We start from the raw sequence: 16,157 nt of genomic DNA, 5'->3' as shown, positions 1-16,157 counted from the left end.
GCATCCTGTTGCTGGCTGTAGTTCAGCTTTTCCTTTTGTTATGGCATTTCTGTGCCTCCCCAAGATACGTCACTTCTGACAGGGTTGTGTGGCAATATTCAGAGGTCACTGCCTCCACAAGCACCATTAACAAGAGGTCGTTGACAACACAAAAGAGCTATGGAAATAACTGTAAATTTTAATGTGCTTTCCATTAGAAATGCATGCAGGAATCTGTCCTAATGAGAGATTTTCTTTCTCTCCCTCACTGGCACATCACTGTAGCAGCTTACAGATATGCCGAGGTCTCCTAATGCAAGAATCTGTGCATAGGGCTGAGTAAAAGTGGCAATAGATTTTCTTCAGCTCAACAGCTGAGAAATATTGTGGAAATGTTCTAAAACACACTGGAATTAATATTTGATCAGTAGGAGAATTGTGTGTTTCAAATAATTCACTCTGAAATGAGTATAAATGGCTATTAGTGCCTGATGCATTCTCTTGTAAATCACTTCAAATCTTCAATAATATATATTGTTTCAGAAATGTATATGCAAAACTAAAACATGACTTCATGCTGCTAATGCATTGCCTAAATAAACCATTTATACCCTGGACCGAATTCTTTCAATGGCAGAAATCACACCTGTCTCACTGGATACACCGAGTATTCACGCTATTAAAGTCATTCAACAACTGTATTGTATTCTGTTATGCATTGTGCCCCGCAGAGAGCACAAAACTTCTTACACCCATGAAATCACTCAACAAAAGAAATGCATCAGCTCTGGGAGCAGCGACAGCCCTGCAAAGAGAAGGGGCTGAGGAGGAGAAACACCTTCTTGCTGGACCCCTTGCACCATGTGCCGGGCAGACCGACCTGATGTGGTTCCACTGGCAAGGAAACAAATCCCACTGAAAATTGTCATTTGGCTTCAGGGTTTATTTTTACATCTTCCAAGCTAGAAATCTCACAAGGCATGCACGGCCATTGCTGCCAGGCTAGTTAGAGGCTACAACCAGATGGTTTGTGCGTTTAATTAAAAATTAGAAAAGGCCCCGTGTAACAGCAGCAGCTGATTCCTAACCAAGGCTTTGCATCAGGACTTGTCAGCAAAATCCACCTCTTGAGGTTGACTGTTACCACTCCTGTGCCACAACCACCTTCAGACCCTTCCCTCTTGCAGTACCAGTATGTACCTGGTACCCAAATCACTTTTATGGCATCTTGCAAGAGTCACCAAGAAGCTGAACATTGTGTATTTGGTCTGTAGAGGGTTTTTAAATGAATATGACCTAATCATGTATTGATGGCTATTATCCATCAGCCAGAGGAAGTGGTCTGGTTTCTGCAGTGTTTGAGTTGATGGTCCAAGTTACATCTGATTACACAACATCCATATGATAAAGCACAATTTACTGCTGAGTTACAGGTTCGTAGATCAGTACAGAATTAATCTCACTATTAAAGTTCATGTATAACAACAGATGTTAGTAATGATTTCTTAACAGGCTACAAGAAGTAAACTAAGTAGAAGTAAACTAATCCATTTATAAACAATGTTTTAGAAACAAAATGTGTTAATTCAGGGCTCAATCACTATTGCACTCAGGTTGTTATTAAACAGCACCTTCCCATTTCTTTTTTCACTGCATCCAGGCTTTTTTAATTCTTCCGTTATCTGATGCTTTAGCTCAGGAGGAGCAGTTTTAGCAAAGTCCAATGTTTCTGTCAAGAAATCCAGCAACAACTCCCCATCCTTGTCCCCTTCAGTAAAGCAGCAGGTTATGTCCATGTTGGATGGGAGTTCGTGGAGCTGGTACTTCAGCCCAGCTGAATCCAGCATCCTTTTGATATCAGCAGAGGACACGTAAGTGCAGAGATCATCTAAAGGCAAGGAAGATCCATACTTCTTCCACAGCGTTTCCCAGCCACTGTTTTCTGAGAGACAAACCATAACAAAAAGCACTCAGACACTATTTGAACAAATTTTTGATCGTTTGTTTTATCTTGCAGCTGTCCGCAGAGATGGGGCATATGTCCTGGGGCAGAGGGGAGGTGGCTGCCTGGCTGCCCCATGCCTCTGTTCTGGGGCTGTGGGAGATGAGGGACATGTCACCAACCCACAGCTACTTCTGAACCCCCAGCTCAGTGCATGCAATCTTCCCCCCTTCCTCTCCCAATGTGCTCCAACTCTATTCCATGCACGTGTGCCATTGCAGTGGCTGATATCTCTGAGAGGTATGCTTCTATAGTACACATATTAAGCACCAGCTATTTACTAAAATATTGATTTAAGCTATTAAGTTTAAATCATCCACCATTTTGGCAGACCAAATACTTTCCCATTCCTTCACCCAAGTACTTTTTGGTTGAGCTACATGAGAGCTTCATTAAAATACCTATTGCCAGTAAACTATCTACCTGCAACATGAAATGTATGGTGTGCAAAACCCTGGTCACATTAACCATGCAGCTGGACATGTGGTGGAAAAATCCATTGTCCTGGCCTTCAGCCTTCATTCCCACCATGGTCAGAGGCTGTCAGGCACGGGCAGTGAGCAGGGCTCCCCTCATCCCAAGCAGGCCTCCCCAGTGGTGCCAGAAGGATGTCTGGGCTGTGTTTTATTTGGGCTGCTCAGAAATGCAGAGACAGGAAGGAAAAGGCTCCTGTAGCACTGCAAGCACCTCCAGAAGAGAGCCCATGCTAAGCCCACACACATGCTCACTCCTCTTCTCAAGGGACATTTTACAAAGAAAACCAGCTGGGTAAGCTAAAACCTCCCCAGATACATCTTCACTTCGTTGTTTTCCTTCACCCTGGATCTGTGTTTCAGCACTTCTGCTACAAGCCATTTATAAAAGGATCACCCAGAATGACTGGACAGGATGAAAATAACTTTGAGCCTAATGAGCAGCTCTTGAGAGTTATGACTATAAATCTCCATAACTGCTAAAACCAGTTGCTCTGCGGTTTTGCAAATGCTTTATCTGCAAACAGTTATTTATAGTCAAATAAACAGTTTGGTGTTTAGAAGGGCTACAATATTTTCTTTCACCTGGTGGAAATTGAATGCAGAGCGCTAATTGCAGAAAATTTGCTGGTGTCAGTGTTGTGTGACTCAGTGCCATCTCTGAGCCGAGCAATTATACACTACCTGAACGAAGCATTATTATAATAGCTCTCGATAGGCTCAGCATATGGCGCTACTTTTGTTTTCAAGGCGATGTAAACACATTTTTTAAATGTGTTAAAAATAACACCATATAGCTCTTGCAACTCGCCTGCTCTCCTGGCAGGGATGGAACAGGAGGCATTGCAACCTTCACTGACTGACCAAACCCTCTCCTATCAATCCTATTCCCAGAATGGTTTTTAATTAACATATCCTAATGTGTTTGTGTTGGAGACGACATTACCTTCATTTTTTGAAATGAGCTTTGTTGTGCTTATCTTCCATTACCTCTTTTTGCTTCAGTGCTCATTTTGGTAGCAGCTTCTTCCTTCCCTTCTCTACACACTTATTTCCCTCAAGGTTTTCTCCCCTCCTTTCCCCTCTGCTATTCTGAGCTCCTCTCCTCTCTCCCATTTTCTTGTCGGACCTAGCAATTCCCCTTGCTGCCCTCTTTCTCTATAACTGACACATCTACCCAGACGTGTTATCATGTCCCACCTTATTGAGATTAATTCTGATTTTCACAGGGACACCACCCTATCCATTAACTGTATCTGCAGAAGAAACAGCCATTACCAGCCACTTGTATGTCTAACCTGCTCTGTCTGAATGCAAAAGAGCTAAAATTATTCATGCAACCGTGGGGCATCATGAGTTGAAGGTGCAAAGAGAAGAAACAGGAGGAATGAGAAAACAAAGAACCGCCTGGCCTGGGGAGGATTTCAAATAGTTTTCATAAATTCAATTTTTTAATCAAATTAATTTTGAATAGACATGTGTTCCTCCCTGTATTCACATTTCATGAATATCCAGAGGGACAGGTTAAGCAACTGGAAAAGTGTTTCAATTAACTACAGGCAAGTAATCAGCAATAAACTGATACTGTGATCTATTCTCATTACTCAAACAACAAGAACAATAACTCAGATCATTTAAAATACAAAATTCTTGTAGTGTACTGCTTTAAAGCAAAATCATTTTGGAGAAAAATTGTTTGAATAAATTCAGGTTGGAGAAGTGCCCTTTTTCTGTGGACACTTTATGAAGACAAAAAAAAGTGGGGGGGGGGGAGGGGAACTTCATCAAATACATGGCAGTTTGCAGATATGTCCAAATTCAATAAAAAAAATAGCTTACACTTCTGAACAAATGGTACTTAACAGCCCTGAAAAAAATTGTTGAATGTGACTGTTTACACAACTAAAATGTCTATAGTTTACATGAGGAAAATTAAAGGCTTTCTAGAGTCAAAACAGACCCCACTACTTCCATATTTCTAGCATACCATTTCCTCCTGGATTGACCACAGAGCATTTCTTTCAGTTCTCAAACAGCCTGAAAATGCTGTTTTCCACCCAAAAGGACTATATTAAGGAGATGGGCAGTTTGAGAAGAAAATGAGCCATATGTCCTCTAACACCTGCTGTACAGCACAGCCGAGCCCTGCTGTAGCTGTTTGCTTAATGCTGCACATCTCCAGGAGTGAGACAATGCTGTGCCCAGACTGAAGAGCCTTTTACAGGGAACAGCTGTAGCAGAGGCTAAAGGAGCTCTTGCTCTGTCACTGGCCTGGCTGTAGGAAGGGGAAGGGGAGAAGGTAGAAGGTGAGAGAAAGGTGTTTAGTGCCCATGGCATGGGTTTACTGCCTCACAGAGCCTTCAGCTTTTCAACCTGCAGCACAGAGCTGGGCAGATATAGACGAGATGCAGGTTTCCATAGCTGTAGATGAATGGGCACCATTTACTCAATAAAGGGGTATTTAAATCAAAAATACATATTGTTTTCTTGCCAGCCTGTGCTGAACTCGCAAAGACCCCAGAAGTGCCCACGGCTCTCGCCTCACTGAGTGTGTTGTGGAGCAGCTCTCACCTGACACCACGATGATGAGGAGCTTTGCCTGTGCTTCCAGGAGGCTGTGGAAATACTGGATAGTTGCTGGGACATCTTTCACATAATACAGCATCTGGGAAGAGCAGAAATGCTTACAGAGACATGCTGGGATCCTAGAGAACATTATAACTTGTACCACAGAGCAACCCTGACAGGAGAGCAGCGGGGTGCCAAGGTCCATCCACAGGGTGCCAGCCTGCTGGCAAGGACAGCCCCATGGGCTCGGGTCTGCTCTCCCCATCCCCAGCACTGAGCTTGTGTTCACTCATTAACCTGGGATAAAAAGGTTTGCCTCCCTTAGCAGTGAGGATGGCTTGTAATGGCTTCGGTATACTGGGGAATACAAAGGCAGTTTCACAGAGAGGACAAGGAGCTTTGAAAACACTAGTTAAAATGTATTTTTAGTTGACTGTCGCCCACATCCTGGTTAATAGGACTACCGTGCTCAAAGCTGCTTTGCTGTAACTCATCTTTCATTTTTTTGCAGTTCACTTCTGCTTAAATACTTTAAATTACAGAGAAATAAACTCACCTGTCTCCCCCTTAGAGTGGATAATGAGGTCACATACCTTATGCACACTTTAAACAACCAAATCTCTGACAACAGCTACTCTGCAGACTTTTACCTGAATCATGTGAATGAAGTCCCATTTTTTAGACTTCTTTTCTGCATTCATTCGACTTTCATATTCATAAGCTGTCTCCTTATGCCAGGTAAACTTTACATTCTCGAGGTTTGATGTCGCCGCCACACGCTCTGAAATATGGGAGAAGACAGGACAGAGTTATCTCAATTGCAAATATGGGATCGATTTCCATTCAGAGCTTTAATAACATCCAAAAGTCATATTTAGGCAAAGTGTTTTGTTACCAATTTAACACAGCAGTGGAATATTTAAAACCTTGAGGCTGTGTGTGAGAAGAAGGCTGTCCAGGTCTTTGTTAGGTGAAACCTTAAGAGGGTCTGATTCTTTCCCTTTTGCACCCTCATTTGGTCTCCTCCAGTCTTTACCTGATTAAAAAAATAAATTAAAATCTTTCTCGTGGTTGGTTCAAGCTCCATTTGCCATGGCAAAGGGTCTTCCAGCCACTGACTAAATAAATACAGGAGCTTGAGGATTGATTAAAGGGGCTGTGTAGGAGACAAGCACAATTAAAAGCTTGAAAAGAGCAGAGAAAACAAGTGGCTCAGGCAGGGAGAGCATCATGGGGATGAAGGGAAAAGAGTTTTGCTTCATGAGCAAAGCCCCATCTGCTGACCTTGGGCTTCTGCTTCTGTGTTCAAATAAATGAGATTTTCAAAAGTCCAGAGTTTTGGTCAACCACTTCAAGTGAAAGGGATAACAGTGATTTAGAGCAAGACTTTAGAAAGAGTGACACGTGGTGTGTTTTCAGACCTTGATGCAAATGCACATCCAATGGCAGATGAAAGCCGAGAGCTGGAGGAGTGGATTCAAAGCATAAGTTATACCAAGAGGCCTGGCTCACCACTGCATTTTGTTGCTTTTATAGCAGCAACACTGAGGGATGATTTTGCATTTTAGGAGATGCTGGAATACAAATGTCCATCTGCTGGCATATGGAGCTCATCTTGCTGTGCGCCTGCTTGGGGCTCAGGATTGCTCCAGGACAAAGCTATCCCTGATGCGATTCCCGTGCTTCACTGGAGTTAACATAAATTTAAAACTTAAATGGCCCAAAGGCAGACTGAGCCTTAGCTACAGAACACATGCTCAGAACAACACGATTTGCTAACACCAGTGCCTTTACTCCGTTAATCATAATGTTCCTCCTTTTGGGCTCTGTTAGGATATATCCCTGTCAGAGAGATGAGAAATGCTCCATCAGTGCTTATCTCCTCTCTTTTGTGGACGGAAATGGGCCACCCCTTTCTGCTGCTGCTGCCGCTGCTCTGCTTGCTTCCATTTATCTGTCACTGGCCCCAGCACTTGCAGTTCAGGTTTAATTTGCTGTTATAAACTCGGGCTTGCTTCAGCAGCAGTTCATATCACCATCACACATAATCTGGTGCAATCTGCTCCAGCTCAATTGCTAGGCAGTCTGCAAGGAGACGCTAGGAAGGGAAGTGAATTGCATGCCAAAGTGGGCTTTTAAAGCCAACATTTCAGAAAGGACAAACTCATTCTGATTATGGGAAGTTGCTGCCTGAAGATTCATCCGAACCCAAAACATATCACCCTAACAGCTTTGAAAAGTTTTCCTTAAATTTTATCCTCATTACAACCCAGATTGCTATCCTGGCCAGAAGCCATCTGCACGCCCTTGACTTGGTGCTGGACTGAGCGCAGCCGCACTGTAATGCTTGGGCATCAGCAGCACGGCTTGTCGTGGTGCCACCAAAGCCACGGCCATGGTCACCAAGGGGCTTCACCTTGGCACAGAAGGAAAGCCAGAGACTGGACATAGGACTATGAGGAGAGCCTCCAGCATATGGCATGGCCTAGGAGAAAGCTCATTTTGCCATCACTGTCAGTCCCAGGAAGAAAATTTCTCCTGTGAGCCTGGCGTCTCCTTCCCAAGGAGACAGCAGCTGGTTAGGCAGAAAACATAGCTACTGAATCTTCAGAGGCACAGATAATGCTTCCAATTCTCCTCGGAAAAGGGGCTCAGAAACCTAATTAATGATACCTACTGGGGACGTGATTAATTACCAAATAAGAAAGTTTAAAGAAAGAAATTCAGATGAATATTTCATTTCTAGTTTAGCATAAAACTTAAAATAAGGACAACATCTTATACTTTCTTTAACTTCCTACTGGAACAAAACTCCCTGAAATAGGACAGGACTGCCAATTAATTGGTTGCAGCCAGTGAATCTAGTGCCCAATTCCTCCAATATACAGCGAAAATGTTCTTCTGTCCAGTCTTTACCATCTCAGTCTGGAACAACATAAAAGCTGCTGGGAAGCTACCTTTTCAGGTCCATGTAACACAGAGACAGGTATCAAGAAATGATGCATTTCCTCTGATTGCTGCTTTTTTTTTTTTTTTTTCCCCTTTATCTTCCTCAGGTGGTTTCATACTGGGAATGTTTTGTTTTCAAGGACCTTAGAAAGAGTAAGAGTAAGATTTACAATGTGGTTTTATAATCTGGTATTTACTATGGTCTGGAGCATTTCCAATAATGCAGACTGCTGATGAGGTTCATTCATTACTGCCACATCCATTCAGCCGCTGTTTTCTGGCGAGCTGGGCTCTGCCCAGGGCTTCTCATGGCCTATATGATGTGATGGGTGTAACCTCCATACAAGACCATAATTACACGCTAGGTAAAGCCTGGTAGGTGTTAATACAGTGATAAACCAGCAACGTAATCAAATTGTGGACTGATATTTAACATTCATTTTGTAGGACAATCTAACCAAAGCACCCCTCCTTATCCTTTGTCCTTGGAAAATGCTTTGGTTTCTCCCATGAGCATAGCTCAGATTGTCAGGCTGGTGGAAGGAAATGAACTCTAAGCCACTGAGAGCAGACACACAGCAAAAAACCTTCCCTATCAAGCTCGCTTTCCTTACAATGTTTTCTAAATCAAAATAACGCAGTTCACACTGTGGGGATTAGCTACTTGGAAACTGTTTTAAGATATGTGAGAATTACCATGAGACACTAAAATCAGTGTTGCTGCAGGATCCCAGCTCGGTGCAAGCTGAAGGAGAATTCTTTCTGAAATACAAGGTCTTTGCTCTGTTCCCATACAGTCACACACCACTTTCCATGTTGCTTAGCTTTTGAAGTCTGCCTACCTGCAAGCTTTTGCCATGTTCTTTGAGTTCTTTGCAGTGTAAGAGACAAAGATTATAGTGAGAAAGCAAATGTAGAAAAGCAATGATGTCAGAAAAGCATAAAATAATAACTTTCTTAAGTTTTAAGAGCCAATTCTGGCAAGAAAGCCTTTGAACGTGGGGTCGTCCAGCATTCAACTCTTTTAATGCATTTAGAGTACTTAATGTAAATTTAATTTATTTAATGTCAAAATACCTTTGTACTTGAGGATTTGTTCGGCACTTGGCTCTACCACCTCGTTGTTGATGGTGACCCCTGGATATCTGGCTTGTACAGCTGAGAGGATCTGCAGGTCAATCTCTCCTAGGGAAAAAGGCAACATCGCACAAGAGATGAAAGCAAATCTCAGGCAAACATCATCTCCAGTACCACCAGAAGGCCAGTTTTGAAGTTTGATTCCTGCCCTTTGGATACTGAAAATACACTCCATAGGTACATGTAGGTTCTTTGAATTCTCAGCAGATTACCACTGAGGGCAGAGCTGTAGGATCTAATAAAATAAATAACAGTCCCAACTATCTTTATTCCACCACCAGCAGTGCCAAGGGAAACCAGACACAGTCATGTGGGTGGTGTGACCTTGTGCTTTCTAGACACGGCCAAACCTCTTGGGGAAGATGCTAAATGACCATGGTGGCCATTTATAACAGTGGTACTGGTTTGGATGGTCACAACTCACCAGGGTGTCAACAATAAAATTTCAGCCTCAGTGGTTAACGTGTCATGGGGGTGAGGAAGAGGAGAATATGTAAACACACTGGAAGTATGAAAAACATGTTCTTGTCCAGATTTAGCATACTGTGACTTTTTCTATAGGATGAGCAATACACATACCATCTATTTTTACATAATACCCCAGACCTGACTGTATTTTTTTGTACAGAATAGTTCTCCCCTGGCACCATGCAGGACAGGTGCAATTATTCTCCCAGTGGAAGCACCCATACATGTAAGGTTTTAAATTTAAACAGAGCTGCCATCGCTCCTGGCCACCTCTCCCCATCTGCCATGTAGGAAGCTCAGGGAGATGATGCTCCTGACTGAGGCATCGGTCTGGGGACAGCATGGGGCTGGCTTGGTTGCCTCTTGCAGGGCTTGCTTCTGCTTATTCTGCCGGAATAAATTTAGGTGAAAAAGACAATGGAAGAATAAATAAAAGAATAAATAGAAGAAGCAGAGCCATGCCAGCTGTAATGTGTACCCTGGAGCTCAATCCAGCACATGGTCCTTCCCTTGGAGGGTCCTTCGCACCATGAGGAGCTCTCTGCCTGCTCCTGGCCCCACCACGAGACACTGCGCCTCGAGGGTCTCACCTGCTCATTTACGCCCCGAGAATTTCACATAAAAAGTGAGGAAAAGTTCAATCTTTTCAGACTTATGTCTTTCATAAAGCAACTAATAACACCAAAATTTATGTGACATCTGGGCAAGCACATTCTTTGAGGGAAGGGAAATCGAATTTCTGAACTAGCATAAATAGCTGTGGCTTCGCTATCACTGCAGACCCCGTATTTTGTAGGAAATTCAGAGGAAAGTCTGTCATTTGCAGGCTGCTGTGGTAAACTCTGGAAACACAGAATTTGGAAGTTACTACTGCAACATTTTTTTTATTTTTGGTTTCTTTACCAACTTTCTATAAAATGGATTAGCCCTTTGAAAGGGCTTCACAGGTCCTGACTAAAAAAAATAATAATTGAATTTCCCATTTCCATATGCAGGTAAGTTAATATATTTCCTTCCACTCCTCTGCGGCCAAACCACCCTTGTATTGTTTTTAACCAAAAAAAATAACTTTGATTCATAATTTAATCCACAGCCTTAATTGACTTTGGTTAGCTCTTTTATATGCAAACAAGTGTCCTGAGGCATTTTACAGTCAAATCTGCGGCAGCTTGCATTATCAACAATTTGGCAATTAGGCTATCCGAATTATTTAAACTCTCCAACACAATTACCTTTTAAAGGCTACCACTATGTTCGCCATTAAGTTTCTAATTAAACATTTTACGTAACGGGATAGTTTATAGCACAGTTGCTGCTTTATAGCGGCGCTGATGACTTTTATGGTTTTTAAAGGTACAGAGTGCTGCGCGCTGGAGTGTGAACTTAATAAGGCAGAGGCTGTAGGCAAAGGCAGGAGCTTGAGATGGGCGGGGGTAATGGGATATTTTGCTACGTTAAATGGTTTGCTTCTTTCTCACAGTGGAAAAAGTGCACAGGAGGTGGAAAAGTGGAAGAAAAGCATCCTTGCCTTCCGTGCTGCCTCCCTGTGCAGTGCAAGGATGGGGCCACGGGGGCTGGCATCTGGTAGGGGAACTGGATCCCCTAGGTTTGCTCCTGCCCAGGTCCCCATGGACCTGCAGCAGGGACGAGAAAGCCGGGAAATGGGCTTTGCTGGTTCCTTACTGCACATCCACCATGCCAGGCTGGAGTGCCCCTGGTTAGGGAGTGAAGCACCTCACTAACCAAGCAAAGTGTTCCTCTTAAAAGCAGTATTTTTTGTGTCAGAGGAATGGTTTTCCTCGCTCAGAGAGAAATGCTCCTGCTCTGTCACACTGTCTGTTTTATAACTAACACCCACCATTTCCTTACATTTATTTTTTTACTTATTAGGAGAGATTAACAAAGCTGAGATTAGTATTTGGAGTTGTTATGACTAAAGCACTTAAAATAAATTAACTGTTTGTAAAAAAATTTAGTTTAATGGCTTAACGGGCAGAGCAGAATTAGGAAACACAGGCTTTAATTAAGAGGGAACTTAAGCCAGAATTTAATGAGGAGAAACACTCTCTGCTGTTGGTATTGTTTTTCCACCCAGCTGACTTCAGAAAAGAGACGTACTTCTCCTGATCCCCCAGATCCCAGTGAGACCTGGCCAGAAGACACTCAGCCCTTCATAGGGATGGAAACACACTGCGAGGTGCTGCTAGGGTGGGATGGAGACAATTAGGTACAGGCAGGGTTGGCGGTGTCCCCCCCCTGTGCCGTCAGCGGGTGGCACAGAAACCCAAGGGGCAGCTGGAGCCTCTCTGAGCTCGAGGGGCAATGTGGAGAAGAAGGTTTCTCCTGGAGGACACGCAAGAGTCAGGGTGTGGGGCACAAGCTGATTTTACTCTATGGCCACTTCCTTCTGCCCCCTGCAGAGGACTTCTTGAGAAAAGCCTTTCCTTCCCTCCCCACTCTTCTCTGCAACTTGCAATCCTCTAGCCAAAAAAAAAAAATAATAAAAGGTTAAAGCTTATCAACAGTGAAGCTCACGGCATACCTGCTCCGCCACCAACACTTAGAATATTGATTGCAGGCTTCCCATGTCCAATACTGCAAAACATTATTTATAAATGTTAGCAGAACTGCCCAGCAGATAGGGTTGCATGCATTACGCGAAGTGCCAGGGATGCTAGGAATTAAAACCTGCAGGACAGACCCAAAAGCAGCGTGTGCAGGTACATGCACACCCATGAGCAGGCAGGCAGGCTCAGATTCAGACCTCTGCTCTTAAGACACACCAATTTCTGGTGATTTGGGCAATTTGCAGAGGTCTCCACGTGTATTATTGCATTTTTCATGTGTCAAGGTTTATCCGGGGTGAGTTTGCACGCAAAGAAACCACCCAGCCTTATCTCCTCCCTGCTAGGCAGGCTCTGTGCTGCAGACGAAACCTCCCCTCCTGGGGGTGGCCGAGGCCACCAGCAGCCACCTGCCACCACCACGGGACCATGCCAAGCACTGGGCAGGGTTTTCTCCCCATTACCTTGCCAGCACGCCGGGCAGCTGCCGCTCCACAAACTCCTGCATGCACTGGTGCTCGGTCGACTTCGCCAGAAAGACACGGAAGGACTGGAGGTACCTGCTGGGGTCGGACAACAGGCTCCGCATGGAGGAAGCCATGCCGAGTTTCGGGAGGCTGTTCACGGTGAGGGGATGGTTTGTTCTCCGCAGCAATCCCCTGCACCCAGGGGAGGAACAGCAAACAATGCTTAGTACACACTGGGATAAAGCCAGGGCATCTCGTGTGGCTGAACAGGGAGGTGACGGTCAAGCACAGGACTTTGCTCCCATCCTCCGCCAGCTAATTTACATTAGGGACGGAGTGCTTAAAGAAATATTACGCAATGTTGCGATAGAAACCATAAATCAGGTCTGAGCAGCAAATGGTAATGTATCATGGTTAATCTCTGCAAAGGAAATGCCAGCATTTTTTAACTGTGCTGACACAGGGCACTCTTACTACCCAGTGAAAGGGTCCTGAGACACCTCCCAAGGAAAAGAAAAATTCCCCTAGTCCTTGAAGGCATGGTGAGGCTTGGAAAGCTTGGCCTGGATTAGAAGAAAGAGCAGCACACTTCTCCAGAGATGCTAGCAGATGTCTTTATCATGTTTTCCTTTCCTTTTCTTTTTTTTTTTTTCTTTTATATATAGAGAATCTTTTGATGTGATTAAAGACAATGCTGGCAGTGGGGTAGAAACAATAAAACCCTTTAAAACGCACTCGGTAATTTTCAATTCCTCTGAAGATAATGGTGCAATTCCCACAAGCAAAGCAGTTACTTCCCGAAAGCCACGTGGCTTACTGGAATGGATGCTGTGAGAAACGTGGCACAGGGAGACACCCACAGCCAGGGAGGCAGTGGGTGCTCCCCAGGACCACCAGGCATGTGCTGGGAATGACCAAAACCACAACTGGTGTCCATCAGGTCTTGTCCTCACCCACAAGGAGGAAAAGGAACCCTCTGTAGATGCCACACACAAGGGCCAGCCTGTGACTTCCCCCTCTCCTCCCTTCCCCTGGCCAGCCCCCTTCCAGCCCCCCTGGTTATTTTTATTGCTCTCTTTGGACTTCTGTCTCTTTTCAATGGTAACAACAGCTGCCTGGCTTTGCTCGGCTTTCTTTTCTACCGGTGCCAAAAATAACGTCCAGCTCGTGACAAGGCTTTATTTTTGCATCCCGTGAGCTGCAGCTCCCCAAGTGCTAAGGACTCCAGCAGGAGGCACTCCTACAGCACCTCTTTATCTGAGGACACAGCAGGTGCTGCTCCAGAGCTCGGGCACAGGCTGCCACCGTGTCATGCCATCCATCAGCAGCATCTCCTCGTAAGGACCACCACCAGGGCAGACACAGCACCCTTCCTGCGTCCCACCCCCTCTCACACAGCAAACTTGTGTGCATTAATCAGAGAAGGTGAAAAAGATGGCAGAAGAGCATTAAAAACTGCTCACTCCCAGATGCCCATGAGGGCTGGCTGGCGCAATGAGGCAGGGGAAGGCAATGGGGCCCCCTGGCCATGGAGCTGAGCCCCCCCCCCCACAGCCTGCCTGGGGCTGATTTAACGAGTCTGGCTTCCTTAGATAAGAGAGGCAATCCAGCCTGCATATTAGAAAGACAGACCAACAAACTGCAGCTAAATCGACTCCATTACCTGAAGGGCCATCACTCAGGGGACATGCACAGAGAGACTGTGACGTTGTCTGGCCAGGCAGACCTTCCCGAGCCCTCTCAACCACCCACCAGCAGCCACCACCTCTTTTCCAGGTGCCTAGCACCAGAATCCCCAGCATTAACCTGGGGAAACCAAGCACAGACATTGCCTCAGAGAGTAAGGATGCCTACACCTGGCTGTACACGGGGTGAGAATACACTCTGCCAGCCCAAGAAGCAAGCGGTAGCATCCTTGTTTACCCATTCCTCAGCTCAGCTCCGTGCTTTTCACTTTATATGTACAAAGAGGCTTTGGCACTTGCTGCTGAAATATTTTACTGCCTTCCATCTCGAAAAAATATTTTGCAGTTAATGAGAGGAGATTTAGATAATCAGCCTTTCTTGTCCAACTCCCCGTGCTTCCTGTGATTTAATTTGCCCACCCCCGGCTCGGCAGTCTCTAACAAACAGCCGAGATTCATTTTCATGTTAGGTGCAGTTCGAGGAATTTGTCTCATTTATTTCATTCTGCTTTTGGCTGCTCGAATTTGCCCCATTTATTTCATTATGTGTTTTGCTGTTTAAACTGCGGCTAGTTAACTTTAAAAATGAAGAAAATAATAATAATCAAAAAAAAGAGAGAGAAAAAAATGATTTTTTATTTTTTTTTTAAATCGGGACGATATAGAAACTTTGGGGTAATAATGTTCATTTGGACATGTTCCCTTCAGTGATGACCCAGATTTTTATGTAGCTTCCTAAAAGGACTGCAGCTTCAAAAGCTGTTTCTGTGCTTATGCTGCAGTGGTTTGGACCAGGTTTGCACCAGCAGTGGCAGAATTAACACTGATTAAACCCACTGACGAACTCTTTTACACCATCAGCATGACCTCTGGCAAGAAAGTGAGTTTGCCCTCATGCTGCTGGATGCCAGTGAAGCCGATGCCCACGCAGCCCGTCCCGGTACTTACGTGTGTGGTGGTGCCCGGTTCAGCAGCTCCCTCGGCACGGTGCCCTGGGTGTTGGGGACCTGCCGTGCTGACACCGCTGCAGTGCCTCCAGTCCCACCCCCAGCCGGGATGAGGTCCTCTTTGGGATCTGATCTCCGGGATGTGGCTGCTGAGGCAGCGGGGAGTGGAGGGATCCGGCTGTGTGGTTTGTCCCAGGTCACCAGCTGGAAAAATGTTGGGGGAAAGGGTAGAAAGGGGAAATGAGGAAGGTCCTCTGCTCACACCACAGCTGCGGTGCCACTGCTGTACCTAAGTGTGCAGTCTCTCCAAGCTGTCTCTGAAGGCTCCAGGATCCATTCCTGCACCCACGAGAGGGTGACAGCCACCCGCTGCAGTGGCAGACACCCTGCCTGGCCTCCCGGCGTGGCTGGCACCAGAGGAGCCTGGCACAGCCGTGAGGGCACCGGCAGCATTCAGACCTCGAGGTCTATCAGCGCCTTGATTAGGGTCCGGATGACAAATAAACTCTGCTACGGGTATAAAGGAAATTTGACTCCTGACAAACTAGAAATGGTTATCTCAGTGTGCAAGGTACAATATTGATAGTTCACCTATAGAAACCTTTTGGTACAGGTTACTTTGCTTTTTAGGTGGCTCTTCTGCAAGCAGCAGAGATTTTGCTTATCCCTTACTTTCAAGGGCTCAAGCTTTGCTATAAGCAGTTTTAACTCAGGGAATGCAAGGGCAGAGAAAAAACATCAGCCTGTGTCTGTTTTCACACTGCATTTTGGTGCTCATAGCATTAATAAAATATTTGCCATCTGTGTGCCCCAAATTATTCATTGCTCCTTCACTTTTCAAGTTTTCCTTTCGGACTTGCAGGGAGAAATGAACAGTTCATGGAGAAATGAACTGTTCACATTGTGAAAGGCTTATCA

At 45.0% G+C, this 16,157-nt stretch overlaps 1 protein-coding gene across 1 annotated transcript; it reads right to left on the bottom strand.

The window, feature by feature from the left end:
• Nucleotides 1-715: 715 nt before the first annotated feature.
• LOC309879314 (histamine N-methyltransferase-like) lies at nt 716-15,289 on the bottom strand. Its single transcript, XM_082762867.1, has 7 exons — nt 15,241-15,289; nt 12,605-12,799; nt 12,119-12,171; nt 9,049-9,156; nt 5,673-5,803; nt 5,026-5,119; nt 716-1,921 (listed from the first exon to the last, which is right to left on the bottom strand). Exons 2-7 carry the CDS (start codon nt 12,739-12,741, stop codon nt 1,566-1,568), a joined length of 879 nt encoding a protein of 292 aa, XP_082618993.1. The 5' UTR covers nt 12,742-12,799; nt 15,241-15,289; the 3' UTR covers nt 716-1,565.
• Nucleotides 15,290-16,157: the final 868 nt, after the last annotated feature.

Source organism: Aythya marila (genome assembly GCF_965140915.1).
Source record: "Aythya marila genome assembly, chromosome: 6".
Lineage (NCBI taxonomy): Eukaryota > Metazoa > Chordata > Aves > Anseriformes > Anatidae > Aythya > Aythya marila.
This window is presented reverse-complemented; position numbering and strand designations above follow the sequence as displayed.